General features: G+C 48.3%; 1 protein-coding gene across 1 annotated transcript in view; it reads right to left on the bottom strand.

Annotated features, from left to right (window-relative positions):
* Positions 1 to 11,902, bottom strand: part of syde2 (synapse defective 1, Rho GTPase, homolog 2 (C. elegans)) — a 39,747-nt gene extending 27,845 nt beyond the window's left edge. Inside the window, exons 1-3 of the mRNA XM_070908967.1 lie at positions 9,835 to 11,902; positions 1,789 to 2,084; positions 1,154 to 1,550 (exon numbers count right to left, since the gene is read on the bottom strand). Coding sequence (XP_070765068.1) covers positions 1,154 to 1,550; positions 1,789 to 2,084; positions 9,835 to 11,902 — 2,761 coding nt within the window. The remainder of the gene's footprint in view (positions 1 to 1,153; positions 1,551 to 1,788; positions 2,085 to 9,834) is intronic.
* Between the last annotated feature and the right edge of the window lie 3,695 nt (positions 11,903 to 15,597).

Raw genomic sequence — 15,597 nt, 5'->3', positions numbered from 1 at the left:
TGAAACATGGTAAAACTGGAGCCTAAAGTGCATTCTTTCACTTCCTGGAACGGGTCTCAACGACATCGTGGTTTCAACTTTTCCAACGTCAGTATTGTAGGGTGAAAACAGTTATTCCTGAGCTCATTTCAAGCCTTCACTCCTGCAGTAAAACCGCCGGCCGTGAACACTGAAGCTCAAGTATTAGATTTCGCTCGGCTCCTACAACTAGAACATGTCTGTTGCGTGCCACAGAAAAGTGTTGTCAAAAGTTGTAATTATAGGCTCAGCTCAAGATGTGCCAATTGGTTGAAACTACCGTGTTGCCACATCAGAGAGAACAAAAAGTCGGAAGTTAGAGAAAAAAAACAAAACAGGCCGAGTTCATTGAGAGACAGGGAGCCGCGTGCTGGCTGTCATCATTATGTCGTTGCTGTCGACCAGAGTTGTCAACAATTTCCAAAGAAGTGAATTCAATTTTTTTTTTTTTAAAGTGCAGAGATTCATTTCCACCAATTCTACTTAATCTCTGCAGGTCATTTATTCAACTGAGGACTAAAAAAAAAAAAAAACTCCGAGGACCACCACAAAGTTCACAGCCCTCTGCGTGAGCTGCAGTAACAAGTAAATGGATATTCTTGGTGTTGAGGAATGCCGGCTCTGAATTCCTCCTGGCTAATGCCTGTCTGAGTTTAACTAATGAGGGACACTGATATGGAGTGATATGATTAGACAGCCACGGCTCCTGTCTGCTCCTATCAAACAGAACAAGACCAAGAGCAAACTGAGCTCGGACGGCTAGATCTGTTAGGGATTTCGAGAGGAATTTGGGATTTTAATCCCATTTATTGGTGCTATGTCGTCTTAAACTTCTTCATGTATTTCTGTGTAAAGGTATAGTAAGCCGGGATTTACTTGCAGCTACATAAGTCTGTTGATCCTTTGATTGGGAACATTTTTCAACAATAGCTGTAATTAGCGCTCAAGGTGTGAACAACTGCAAAAATACGCCGAGGGTGACTGGCTGAGAGACAAAGCGACAGAGGATAATTGGCCCACGAACATCGGCCAAAAAGACAGAAGGAATGAAGACTGAATGAAGAAGTCGGAGAAAGCAGAGAGGGAAGTAAGGTGAGAATGAGCGGAGGTGTGTATGTGTCTCTTTTTGTCTTACCTGTGGCTCTGCTGGAGGAAGGCCCCCCCTCCTCCTGAGGTTTGCACGCGAGCATCTGCCTGTGCAGATGTAGTGCCTCTGTGGAATGTACAGCATTCCCCTGACTCCCGTCTCCTGAACCGCCACAGAGGTTTTCCCCGAGCGCCTCCGGCCCGGTGCCGCTGCCGCCCCCCGGGGTCCTGCTACCGTGGCCCGCATCCCCTCCCCTGCTGGGCCTCCTCTGGGACTCTGCTCGAGGGGGAACCAGCAGCCGAACGGAGGGTCGGTGAGACATCTCCGGTTCCTCATCCTCGGGGATTGGGTTGTACCAGATCTCTCCTTCATCGTCGGCGTCGTTCTCCTCGGCTGGGTCCACGCTCCGAGGGTGGGGGGACACCTTGGCCTGACCGACGATGACCTAAATCAAGACGGAAACCAAAGTTTTTGATTAAAAAGACGAAAGGAAGCATCCCACCTGAACAGAAACATACAGATTGATACCGCTCTCATGTCTGTATGCTAAATATACAGCAACAGCCAGCACCCGGCTAGCTTAGCTTAGCATTAAGACTGGAAACGGGGGAGCCAGCTGGCCTGGCTCTAGAACTACTCCTTTAAAAACTCATTCAAGTTAACAGAGAGTGCTCGAGGCTAACCTGAGGCAGGTGCAGGCGAACCGGCCGGGACGGGGCTCCCCCTAGGGGTCTCAGGTGGTCCGGAGAGGGACTGGGAGAAGGTGGCGGCTGATGGGAGCCCTGGCTGCCCTCCTCCTCAGCTCCCAGCATTCCCTGCAGCTCCTCCTTGGCGCAGGGATTCTTTCCAAGGGAGCTCTGCTGCAGCCAGTTGCGCTTCTTGGAGACCGTGATGGTGGTGAGCGGGGGCCGCCGTGACTCACTGGCCCTGCCCGCCTCGCGGCCATTAGCACAGGGGGTTTGGACATTCTCAATGAAAGCTGACGGAGTGGCGGAGAGAGACAGAGTGTGAGAGTCACAACTTCATGCGGGGAGACACTAAGAAAATCCTTTGCTTGGCATAAAAAAAGCTACTGATCATCATCATTTAAGCAATTATTCAACTGAAGTGAAAGAATCTGATGTTTAATCTCAGACTATTCATGTCCTGTCAAGTTGAAGAAAACATCTGTATCGAGACACCACAGGTGTGGAAACACTGAACAATGCCATTAGCTTTTATAGTGTTCGCCTCTTGTCCTGTCTCTTGTTCTTGTCTCTGCCTTTCAAAAAAAAAAAAGAAAAGAAAAGAAAAAAGAGCCACGTCTTTCTTTTGTCTCTTTCAGTTGTGATATGTTTTATAGCTGGTTTTGTTTTTATGACCACAGTCAAACTTTCAATCACATCACCACAGCACCCCCCCCCCCCCCCCACCCGAGAGCACCTCACCCCCTTTTCTACTCTGTGGCGCGTCGAGAATACGTGGGCTTTGAATTCAACAGAGATCACAGGGAGATGGAGGGATTTGGCACACATATCTTCCGTCACAGCAACTTGGGAAAAAAAGAGCGAGAAACCACTGGCCTTACAGCTGTGAAAATAGAGCCGAAAGGAGGGGGGGGGGTGTGGGGGAGTGTGTAAAGGGGGTGACGATAAGTACAGCCGGTAGAGGCGGTGACGTGGTCCTTTAATGTCCCAAAGGAAGCATTAAAAGCGTCCCTTCACAGCTCTGAGTGTGTTTCTGTGGATTTTGTGGATGTTTTTCCAATCAGATGATATGAATTTTCTTTTTCCCTGGCAAATCAAAAAAAAGCGCCTTTGCAAATCATCTGACGTGCTTTTATTTTCACATGGGTTGATGAGCAGATGCAGCCGGTAGAAAAACAACCTCTGAGAGTGTGTGTGTGTGTGTGTGTGTGTGTGTGTGTGTGTGTGACAGGGAGAGCGAGGCGCTGAGGGCAGGGTCCTGCTCCAACACGTACAGCAGGCTGGTGTAAAAGACTGTTTTGATCCTCAGCAGCTCCCAGACGAGCCCCTCCGCATGCTATAATGACAACTTCTCCCTTTGCTCAAGGAAATTGAATTTTCGTGCGCGCCAGGCTACAGCCACCAAATTACAGACTTGGGGAATATTTTCACTTCACGGAAATCGGAATCTAACACATCCAGCGCGCGCACGTGCGCCACTGTGCTGTTTAAAAAGTGTGAATGAGGCCTTTTTTTTGGGTACATATTATTAATCCAGAGCAGTCCAAGGGAAGAGAAGTAAAAAAATTTTTTAAAAAATCACATGGTTCCAAATTACATAACTTCTGCTCAGTCGATTGGTTTTTAGTTTTTTGGGGGGGGGGTTTTGCTTGGTTGCTTTTATTGACAAAGCCCCGAAAGCGGCACAGAGAGAGCAGAGGGGGCTCTGCTGGGATTTACCTTTCCTTGGAAGTCCACCAGCCTCTCCGAACAGCTTCCCTGTGATCTACAAAGCAACTTCATAAAGCAACTGTTGACTCGCAACAATTTGCAGCCACTTCCAGAGCCTCAAAATCCCACAAACACCAACTCTGGAGTTTCAGGGTCCTGAACTTAACTTTTTTTTTTTTTTTTTACTTGCTGCTGCTCGACCCTTCTCCCCCACTTGAGAAACATGGCAAGTATGATATAAAGTGGGACGGGGCTCATTCCGTTACGGATGCCATTCCCCGGCGTTCCAGCTGATTATATAACACACTGCTGAGTATATAAAACAGCTTTCGGTGGCAGGAACAGGGGCCACTTTTAAGGCATTTCTAATCGCCACAGTGAGAAAACAAACAGCTTGACCTGCGAAAACACAACCCATCGCAGCTCCCTCTGCCATCCATTTCTCCCTTTCTGCTCTGTTTAGTTTGAGGAAGGCTTCCAGCCAGAAGGGTGTTTGTATGACTTGAGCCAGCAGCGCGTTTGCATTAGCTTGGATTAGAGCCAATGCTGCGTAGCTCAGTAGCATTTAGCATGCGCTGGCTGCAGAGCGGAGAGGAAACATACAGCATGTCTCTGCTGCTGCACTGAGTCCCGCAAGTTAATGTGTAGGGCCCAAGCTGGCAGGCGATAATAACCGGCTATAGTTTGTTTCAGCTGTTCTGGCCTGAAGTTCCTTTAAACTCTGAGCTATGAACAGTGTTGTTACAGGAAAGTACAATACAACAGTGATTGGATAGTTTACAACGAATCCTAAAAGATCTTTAAGACCAAGGCACGTCCAAAACTACAGCCTCTTAAGCCTATAATTGATATTTAGCCAGGGGAACTTCCTTTTCACCAGATGAACTACATCAAATGAGGGTCACTTAGAGGGACAGACACAAATGAAGCTAAAGCGGGACATTTGAGAGGTAGAAACACAGGGAGAGATAAGGATTATTCAAATGTTGAAACAAGCAGGAAATAACTTTTTTTTGGGGGGGGGGGGTTTAAAGACAATCCAAAAACTGCAGCCTCTGCCCGCCGCCAGCGAGAGGTGAGACGGTTGCGCACGGAGTTGTTGTCAGCATGCCATCTTCTTTAAGGGGTCTTTCATAACTGGAGGAGGACGCGTGTTCTGACACGAGCAGGCATTCCAGACCACAGCTCCAGATTTACAGCCTCGCCGCCGTCTCCCTCCGCTGTCACACACTCCCTTCACAGGAGCAACGCGAAGCGACGGCAGGGCACCGGTTTGACCGAGTAATTGAGATTTTAGCCATTTTTCGCGTGGCGTCAAGCATCAGACCGTGATGGCCTGATGAAGAACAGATAAAGGAGTCGCCGAGTCTGCTTTCCATAAAAATCATCTTTAAACTACAGTATATAGTTAGCGAGGGGAACTGTTTTTGAGCCATATCTAAAGGTGGTAACTGAACCACATTGGACACTAAGAGGCGAAGACACAAAGAATACAAAGGCTTGAAACAAAAGAGGAACATTTAAGAGATATAAATTAAGCTTGTTTTACTTTTACACTTGTGGACTATTAGTCCATCGTCAGAAAATGACCAACTATTTTGATAATTGAGTAATTGTTCATAGTTTAATAGTTTTTGAGAAAGTAATCTGCAGCTTATAATAATTACACACAAAATGAAAACTGTCGTTAGTTGCAGCCCTGGGTGTTTAAAGAAAAATGCAGGGGTGGAAGTGAGAACCAGCAGAATATCCATTAGGGAAGAACTTTTTGGACGACGGAGGCGAGATTTTTTAAAAAGCTAACCCTTATATGTATGTATTGTATAATCTTCATTTACGACGAGTGTGCTGTTGCAAGCAAGCGAGCGGCAGGTGACCGTCACACCAACCGCCGCGATGCAAACAAAGAGAGGAAGGACCCCGTCCATTTTCTAGAACGGAGCCACCACAGTCGGGCTTGCCTGTGCCGCGGTGGCACGAAGATGGTGTGCTCAGGGCACCCCCCCATTGACCTGAAGGTGACAGATGGCCGGAGCACATAATACGAGGGTGCACGTCTGTGTGAGAAAATAAAGAGAAAGAGAGAGAGAGGGAGAGAGGGAGAGGTGGACGGGGGAGAAGCGGTGTGGGTTTGTCTGAGGTGCCGAAAGGAATGCAAACCTATAAAGAAAAAAAAAGTTCACTTCCTGGATGCGCCGGTGTGGACCTGCGCCACGTGAGCCTGACAGTAAGGCCAATTACATTCATGTCTAAATCTTCTGAATGACTGAATCTCTCTCCCTCCTCTAAGACAAAACACTAGATCCACTTTCCCATAGGCTTTTCTTTTTTTTCCTGAATTCCTTTCGCTTCATGGAGGCTCCTCTTTTGATAAGTGCAAAACACACACCAGCTAGTTTTCTCCTCCACACAGACAACACTTTGTTGTGTGTACAGAGTTTCGCCACCCCCCTCCCACCCCCCCACCTCAGAGGGGAATCTTTTGCTGTGTGCCATACATCCCTGTTGACACTCATTCACATGGTAATGAGGATTCTCAGTGTGGATTTTTTTTTTCTTTTTACACCAGCGCAGAGCTGAGATCGTCCTGGGTTGCATCACATGTCAACACTTGCATCCCGTTGCGGCGTCCCGGCAGCACAGCCTGCTCGTGCGAATGCCACTTCCTCCTCAGTATGTTTGGCTCGAAACCCAAATTCTTTTCAATGTTGCAGCTCTTTCAGTGTGTCTGTTTAAAAATCTGAATAAAAAAAAAAAGGCTTCAGGGTGAAGGACTATATAATCTTAAAAAAAAAGGCAGAAAAGTAGGTCCAAAAGTAAGACAAGTCATTGAAAGGTCCTTCAGCAAAGCTTCAACAAAATGCTGCCACCTAATACATTCAATCCAGTTACTTTTGCTGATAATCAGTCGTTCAAAATTGCTAGTTTGCCCCCGCACTCTTTGCAGACACCATCACGTGACTCATACAGCTCATAAGCCCTCCTGGTATGAACCTTGACGCCTCAAGTTTCTCCTGCATCACCCGATCTGTCTTTAGAGCTACCATCCTCCATAAATCTGTCCAAGTACAGACACACCAGACAAGACAAATGATTGCGCCTCCACCACCAGCCGTGTGCGCAAAAAACAAACAACTCTGCAGCTCAGTAACAAGGTTTCTGGCACAATGCAGAACGCCACGCCGTCCTGACACGACTTGACAGCAGTCGAGGAGGATTTTATTACACCTGCCCTCGCTCCTCATTCTGTATCTACTTTGAATCTCCTGAGTAAGCAGGAATTCATGTCATCAAAACGTTGAGCAACACTGCACTGTGCATCTAATACAGAGCGGGTCTTTGCTTCATGCTTGACGTGATACTTTGAAAAAAAAAATAGTTCAGCATTTTGGGTAATGTGCCTCTTTGCGTGTCCCGATTTAGATGAGAAGATCGATACCTCTCTCATGCCAGTGCGCCGGCTAGCTTAGCTTAGCACAAAGACTGAAAACAGGGGGAAACCGCGAGCATGGGTCTGCCTACCAGAGTCTCTAAAGCTCGCTGATGAACACGTTATACCTCGTTTGTTTAATTTGTACAACAACAAAAAAAACAGTGTAAAAACAACACATTGTGGAGCGGAGACTCCAGGAAGTCACTGCTCCAGGCCAAGAAATAGTCTGGCACATATCTCCTCATAAAACCATAAAAACTTGTCAAATCAACACGTTGTCTTTTGTAAAATAATAAAATAAACAAGATATAAAATGTTAATTAACAAACTTCAGACATATTTCTGAATTGTGGATGGAGCTTTTTCCCCATTTCCTGTATTTATTGCTAAGCTAAGCTAACCGGCTGCTGGCAGCAGCTTCATACTCAACAGACAGATATGAGTATCGATCTTCTCGTCTAACTCGACGACAACATTTTGGGAAATAAGCTTATTTTCTTTCTGTTAAATTATTCTTTTAAAAGCTGTTTTTTTGGGGAGACACAAAAGGCTATTTCAGTCCCCCCCCCCATCCTCCCCTTCCAAAGTGGTCAGTATTTCTAGGCACGCAAACAGGGTATGATTTCCCACTTAGCTTGAACCACAGGACAAAAGAATATCTGCCTCCCAGGAGTGGATCTCATACTCCCATTTGTGGTGTCTATGGCTCAGTCTCAACATCAGCTTTGACTGACACACCACTCCTGAGTTCAGGTCTGGCCAAAACATGATGCCTGGATACTGCCTGCCTGCCGGCAAGCCAATCCTCTGCCACAGCACAACACGACTATAAATCCTCCAACTGCAAATACAAACATGTATGTACGCACCGGAGATGTGGATATGCATGCACACTATCCCTCACCCACACATATACATATAAGGAGTGACACTCGGCTGTGGGTGATAATCGTTTGTTTGTTTTTTACACAGAAATCAAAGGACAAGTCAGAACAGAAATAAATCAGCTGTAGTCTAATTAAGCCAATGTTTTGACCCATCACTTGGTTTAATTTCCGAGTAACACTCAGGGGGAGGAACGGGACTATTTATAGACCGCCGGAAATATATAAATATTTGCATAAATTAAGAGTAGAGCCAAAAACTCAATGAAGAGTTTCAAGCCAAGACAAGCAATTGACCGCAGCTTTTGAGAGCTTTGGCATTTCTTTTTCTTTTTTTTTTAAATGGCTCTTTGTGAGGCCCTGAGAGGCCCACAGGGGCAAGATAAGCCCAGGGCTGACCTTAATAAATACTTAATCGCCCTTCATTTTGTTCATTCATGGCGAGGCATTAAGTGACACAACGCGAACAAGTTAAACAACAGGAATGGCATCCTAAAAATTCAATCCAAAGTCTCTTTAAAATGGAAGTTACCATGGAGCCGTCCAGAGCAAACGACTGGGGAGGAAGGCAACATGACAGCCCAACCCCCCTCCCCCCCAATACTCTCAAACACACACCACCAGCACAGAGAGTAGCTGCAGTGGCTTCTCTCCTGCTTTGGATTCCTCTGGCCACAGCTGTGGAAAAGTTCAGTGGGGACAGAAAGGGAGGGGGGGCTGAGCAAAACGGGGAAAAAATGAGAATCAAGGGGGCAAACCTCGGAAACTAATATCAAGAGGAGCCCTGTCTCTGCTCTAACTAAAAGAGGAAAGAGCTTGAGACGTAAAAGTTGGGAGCTACGTTGAGCCAACAGCGGCTGGAAGTCAAACACAGAGGCCTTCCGCTCAGCCGCCCCCAGAGATCACACTCTATTTCTAGCAGCACAGCACGCTGGCAGTCAACAGCGGCCTGCGCACATGGCAGGTCATCTATTTACTCTGGAAAACACTGTCAGAACAACACACCCCCGAACACAGGATAAAATGATGGTGAAATGTTTCTGTGCCGTACAAAGCGAGCCCATTTCCACACGCTGCGCAACAAATGTCAACACAAAGTTCCTGTGATTGAAGTGGACGACTGCCTTGTTCGCAGTCAGTTCGGGTCAGCATGGACTGTGGAATCATGCAATTCATTTAGTAACACCACGCGCTGCACGCGGTGACCTCGCGGTGAGATTATTTCGTCCCCTGCAGCCTCCGAGGTCGAGAATGAACTTCCAGTCTCCATTTCTGAGACAACGCTGACGAGGAGTACTTGGATGTTTGAAACATGCAATCCCATGACACACTGGGGCAAACCCCATGCGCTGAGGAAGACTGGGTGATGTGATTGAAAGCTCCAGGACAGCTACTGGACCACCACGCGGTGATACTGTTTTGCCAACTGGGTGTTTAAACCATTTTTCATCCCACCTAATCCCTGACTATCTCACATTTCAGTTGTTTTTTTGTTTTGTTTTCTGGAACGTCTAAAGAAAGCACTTTGGTATAACATGACAACATGCCAGCGGTTTCATGATACAGATGTTTTCCCGTTTTTGCACCTCATCACAGACAGAACATCATTTGGCATTGTGTACATAATCAAAAGTCATTCACACACACACACAAACCCCACCACCAACACCACGGAAAACACCACTGCAGCTAGCAGCAGCGGAGGAGAGTGAGTTAGTTGTTACTGAACTACAACCGGATGTGCTATTAATTTAGTGTTAAAATGCACCTAAATTAGTGTGAAGGACAGAACCCGCCACCGGTTAGAGAATCGTAACAGGAAAGCAAAGAGGTCTGAGGAGTCTCGTCCCTTTGCTTTGCATCCAGAAGTGGAGGAGTGCAGGGTGAACCGCCACCAGACGGAGTTTACTATGAGTGGAGGAGGATGACAATAATCAGACGGGAGGAGAGGAGGGTGAGAGGTCTCTGATTTAGAGGATCCACGGGGGTTGAGGCCACTCCGTGTAGCCTTCCTACCTGGCGGCTGCTGCCGTGGTGACTTGATTGCAGGTGGCTTGGTGACTTTGACAGATTTAACCCCCCGGCTGGAGGTCTGGACCCCTGGTTTACACCCAGCAGGGTTAGCCTGAGGACAGGAGCGGTCCTGGCTTTGGCCTCCGCCACGGGGCAAAGATGAGCCCTCAATGCGCTGCTTCATCTCAGAGGACAACAAACGGCCCTTGTGCATCCACTCTTGCATCTTGTTGACGGTGACGCCGTGGCCCTTGTTGACGGAGTTGGCCCCCTGTGCTCGGGCTTCGGTCAGCTCCTGCTTGTTGTCGAGACCCTGGTGCGTTGATGCGTCGGCGTTGCTGTCTGAAGACCCCGTGAGGCTGTTGACCGAGCCGCTGCTCTCATTGAGCTGCCCGCCGACGTCTCGTAGCAGCTCGTCGCTGCTGATGGCGTCGCAAAGCCCCCGAGGTTCTGACAGCTCCCCGGCTCCCGCCACTTCACCCCCTGCGGCCTCTTTCGTCTCTGTGGCCCCTTTATCACCGGGGGCCTGAACACAGAGTGAGGGTCCACCTGGATACCTGATAGCTCCGTCACTAGCAGAGCGGAGTAAGGTGGGTCTCATCTTGGTCAAGGGCAGGTTCACCATGCTCTTGCTGACCAGCCTGCCTCCCAGGCCTGACTCAAGGTTCCCACTGAGGCAGAGCAGGAGGGAGTCAGCGTCAGACACCTGCTGAGGGCTGTGGTCGCCTCCTGAGGACCAGGAGTCACTGTCCATGTTTTTGGCGGACAACCTGGAGCACAGGCTGTCCCTGGAGCGGCTACTACAGGAGGAGGTGGCCTGCCGCTCGGTTAAACCGCCGCTAAGCTGCTGGACGTCCAGGTTGATATCATTCATGGCGGTGATGAGAAGGTAGTACGCCTCCTTCAGCTGGTTCCTGAGCCGGTCCGTTTCCTGGGCGCTGTTACTGTCGCCAAGCCGTCCTTTATCCGGGCCAACCTCCGCTCTGTCACCATCACTTTTCGCTCGAGTGGTTTCATAGAAAGGCAGAATTTCATTATCATAATAATCCTCATCCTCGCTCTCTGGAGGGTATCCGAGCGACCCCTCCGTGGCGCACGGGGACTCCATGTTAACGTCGCATATTTCTAACTCTGTGGGGAAGAAGGTCGGGCTCTGCGGACCGCCTGCAGTCCCTCTGATGTCCCCTGCGTACTCGGGCCCGTAACTCTCGACACTGCGGATTAAAAGGTTTTCCTCCGTGTTTCTTGACGGGCCGTTCGGACGCACGAGTGCCGCCGCGCACACCGGAGGGCTCGTCTCCAAAGTTTGGCTGATGTCAAAGCTCCTGTCGGCGTTGTGTTCATCAACAGCCTCCACAGTCCCCGCCATGTGCCGGGAGGGTCCTCTGTCTCTGGGCTCTGTCCCATCACTATCGGGAGCGGTGACCCGGCCCTCTGGTGGTTTACCGACCCCGGTATGCGGTTCTAGCCGTGCTCGGTGCAAAACGTGATTTGAACCGTCCCCAAACCCGATTGAGTCCCCGACGCTGCACTGCCGCGGCACCGAGACGAAGTGTTTCCTCTGGACATGCGGCACCACGAGCGCGACCCCCGCCGATAACGTGATTCTGCCACCGGATCTGGGCCCCTGGTGGCCCCTATCTCCCTCCCTCGCCGCGCGTCCCCCAAACTGCGCGTCTCTTTGAAGTGGGACCCCCGGGGGCTCCTCATTAACCCGAACCCTGCCCCCGCTGCTCCGCTCCTGGGGACGCGCGCCGGCCAACTCCGCTAGTCCGCGACTCTCCCGGACTATCACGACCCCCCTAGTTTGCACCACCGCCCCGTCAACACAATTCTCGTACGCACTCATTCTCTCTGTCGTGCAATCCAGCCCCGCGAGCAACACTACCGGGCGAGCCTCGTCGGAGTCTCGCTGCGTTTGCAAAACTTTTTCTTTACCTTCTCGGCCCCCATTCGCCGCAGCGGCGGCAGCAGCAGCAGCAGAGCCGTATCCACCGCCGACCGTCGCTCCTTTCTTGGATTTCTTCCCCCGGAGTTTCGCTAGTAAAGTCCTCCGCAGAGGATCAGCCATTCCTCTCCTTTGCCCCCTGCTAGTTCCTCCCGGTTTCTTTCAGCGCGCTGGCTCCAGAAGGGAAGGGCCGAGTGGGTTCTCCTCGCTCGCCGCGGTCAAAGCTCGCCGGGCGGACGGGCTCCTCTCCATTCTCCGCTGTCACCTCCGCTCTGTCGCCTCACTCTCTCCGGGCTCGCTCTGCTAAACTGCGCCGCCTCTGTCTGTCTGTCTCTCTCTCTCTCTCTCTCTCTCTCTCCCTCTCCCCCCACCCCCCCCTCCCTCTTTGCTCCACACACACTTTGCCCCCCTCCCTTTTCTCTCCCTTCCTTTCTCTCTAGCGCCTCACCTCACCTTCTCCTCATGTTTGCAGCTCAGATATTTGGAATGCTTTCCTGGCTCAAAGTTCAGGGAGAAAACTGCACGACGACCAACCACAACTAAACCGAGCTCGGCTCTGTAACTCAGAGGACAATCAATAATCAATCATAATAATAATTATATTACTTTAGACTGATGAAACATCACATTCAGGCTCAACTGCAAGTCGTACCTATTGCAGGAAGAGCACTTTTGGCTCCACTCCGTTTATTTGACAACTAAAGTTAGTTTCCAGATTAAAAACTTCCTCCAAAATATAGAATCACATTCTAGTTATTGATACAACTACTCCAAAAGTGTAGAGAGTGGTTAAATCAACATTAAAAGGCTGCTTAGATGTTCATGCATCAATAGTATTTCAATGTATGATAAATAGAACACTGAGAAAGAGGCTTTTACTATTGACCATGATTAAAACCTTTATTTCCAGACATTCGCTCATAGGTATTTATATTACTATAATATTTTTATTTTACTCAAGCAGAAGATCTCAATACTTCTTGCACCCTCTGTGGACTACGGGCGGCAAGGACTGGAAAGATTATCTTAACTACTGATTCATCCGCCAATTCTTTTCTCCACTAAGTGATTCACAGATTTTGGTTTTGTTTACAAAATGTCAGAAAATGGTGAATAATTCCCATTCTGATAAAGGAATGGTCCCATTCCGCTTTGTGTTTGTCGTTTATTCACTTACAACGTTCAACTTTCTCGTAAGCCACCATTTATAAAGGGTTCATGAGCTGTAACTGTGGCTTTATTTGTTGTCAATAAATCCTTGACAAAACGCCTATCAGTCAGCTGTGAGACATCAATAACGTCTACTTTTCGGTTGCCAGATTGTGGCCAGTGCTTGTCCTCCTCCGGCAGGACACATGCGTTGTCTTTTTAGCTTTTAATTCATCAGTAAGACCCCTGCGATACTGGTCAATTCGTCGATTATTGGTCAGCTATTTGTAGTTTATAATAATGTAAGTCATTTTATTCAAGCAGAGATACCAACATTCCCTATTCCAGGCTCTGAATTGTGAGGATTTGCTGCTTTTTCTAATGTGACTGTCTTTAGTTGATTGTAACGAGCCTTTATCCACTCATTTCTGACATTTTATAGACCAAATGATTAATAGATGCATCAATCATGAAAATAATTGCCCTGCAAAGCATTAGTAAATGATCCCTGAATGCATACGCTGAGGCCATATCCCTCTGCAATGTGGTGGAGTAGAAGCATAAAGGAGCGTAAGATATATATATACTTTTATGTACAAATACCTCAAAATTATACTCAAGAACAGCACTGGAGTAAACGCACTCATTTACATTCTTCCACCGTTTTCTATACATTTCATTCAACATTTTTTTTAAAAAAGTGCAAATGCGTGTCATCGGAACAGGTGCATGAACGTAACGTCACAAGTTTCATACCCAGGATGAGAGTGTAACTTAAGGTTTGGCCGGCGGTGTGTGAAATGCAGCCCCAGCCCCTCCGTTGAAATGCAACGCATACTTGTCCCCGAAATGTGAATTCAATTCGGTTGGACAGCAGCGAGCCAAGGACTTCAAATTACCACCTTCACTGGTAGCTGTGAAGGCATTTCAGCAAACAGCAGGGGAAAGGGCTCTCATCTCAGGGGAGAAACGTGCAGGAACCCACTGCAGAGGCAGAGGGAGAAAAATGGAGCCCTCAGCAAGAAACAATAAGGGGGGTGGCGATAACCTCGCGGCTCTGAATCATCTCTCGGCTTTTACAGACGAGCAGGATCGTGCATGTCACCAGGGATTTGTCTTTTCATAGTTTCATCTTCATTATTACACACGCACAAAGGTTATTTTTCGTCCTCCAACCCAAAAGGCACGGCCTGCCGCATGACGGATCGCTGCCAATTATCGGACTGACACTTTTATCTGAAGTGTATCTTGAGTAATCCTCTCCTCTTTGACCTTGCGTCTAACCCCTGTCCCTGCTCGCAGCAACAACCCAGAGACTTTAAGGGCGGCGGGGACGGCGGAGAAAGGAATGAAACATACTTCACTTGAACCTTAAGCCATTTGTTTGCTGTTGCCTCCACTTGGAATGTGCGAGAGGATGAGCCGCTGAAAAGCTGCGGTGGGTGTGAGGGTGCACATGCGCTCTCCGCCTCTCGTCAAGGCACTCACATACACTCACATACACTCACATACCTACATACTCTCTCTCTCTCTCTCTCTCTCTCTCTCTCTCTCTCTTCTGACTGGATCTGACTCCATTATAACCCTCCTGGCATAACTGTGCCTTTCTCTTCTAAGGTTCAATGTCTACCCATGATTGAGGGCATTTATTGTCAGAGCCATTCATCGACAGGGCCCCACCGTCCCACATTCCCCCTCCCCCCCCACCCCCCAACTACCCTCAGTAAAACATGATAAGCATCTGTTATTGCTCTGCAGGAGCCGTGTAGGCCCTGACGCCTCGGCCTGCCTCCCCATCTGACTGACTAGACCCTGTCTGGGCAGTTATTTACAGGTCAAAACCTGCAGGCTGCATAGTGTGTCTTTGTGCGTGTGAAAGAGAGAGAACGGGAGGGCGAGGGGGAGAGGAGTGGGCGTTAGGGAAAAGAGGCTAGACGCATCATGAAGGAGGCAAACAACCTTTGGACCGGACAACAGGACAAACACACACACACACACACACACATATTCACTGCAGGGCAGGCGCGATGTCTTTTTTGACAAATGCCGCCTATTAGTGCAATTTTCAAGCTGAGAAGTGTCTTGCATTCCTGAAAATGTGATCTCGTCTTGTGATACCTCTTAGTACCCGAGGTCATATGGCAAGACATGCAGTGACTGAAGGGGTTGTTGTATGCACGGCCATGGAACACTGGGTTGCAAGAGGTGGTGTCAAGAAATAAAGTATCATAATAATCTTTATTTAAGTAGTCTATATACTTCCCAAAGCCCAAATTTAAATAGAATTGCTTGTTTTGTTCGACCAACCGTTCAAAACCCAAACATCTTCCACGGTAATGGATGGACAATAAAGATCCAGTGATATAAAACATACACCACTCACAGGGGCTAATCCACTTCATGAGGACTTTTACTTCTCTATCTGTGGTATTGTCAACAAAACCAGCGAAGACTTGACCTCATTAATTAATCAAGCATTGCCTGGCATCTTATTCCTCTATGCTACAGAGCTCCACTGTTGTCCACCAACCATTAAAAACACATCACTGAGCCTCTCTGTTGCAGCGGGTGGGACATGTTCCTTCATTACCATGAACGTAGTTTATTTCAAGTCAAATGCAAATATGCACCAACGCCCCAAATCCGCAGCCGAAAATAGTCCACAACAT

This window comes from Enoplosus armatus, chromosome 7 (genome assembly GCF_043641665.1).
Source record: "Enoplosus armatus isolate fEnoArm2 chromosome 7, fEnoArm2.hap1, whole genome shotgun sequence".
NCBI classification, from domain to species: domain Eukaryota; kingdom Metazoa; phylum Chordata; class Actinopteri; order Centrarchiformes; family Enoplosidae; genus Enoplosus; species Enoplosus armatus.
The sequence above is the reverse complement of the archived record's forward strand: the minus strand, read 5'-3'. Positions and strand labels throughout refer to the sequence as shown.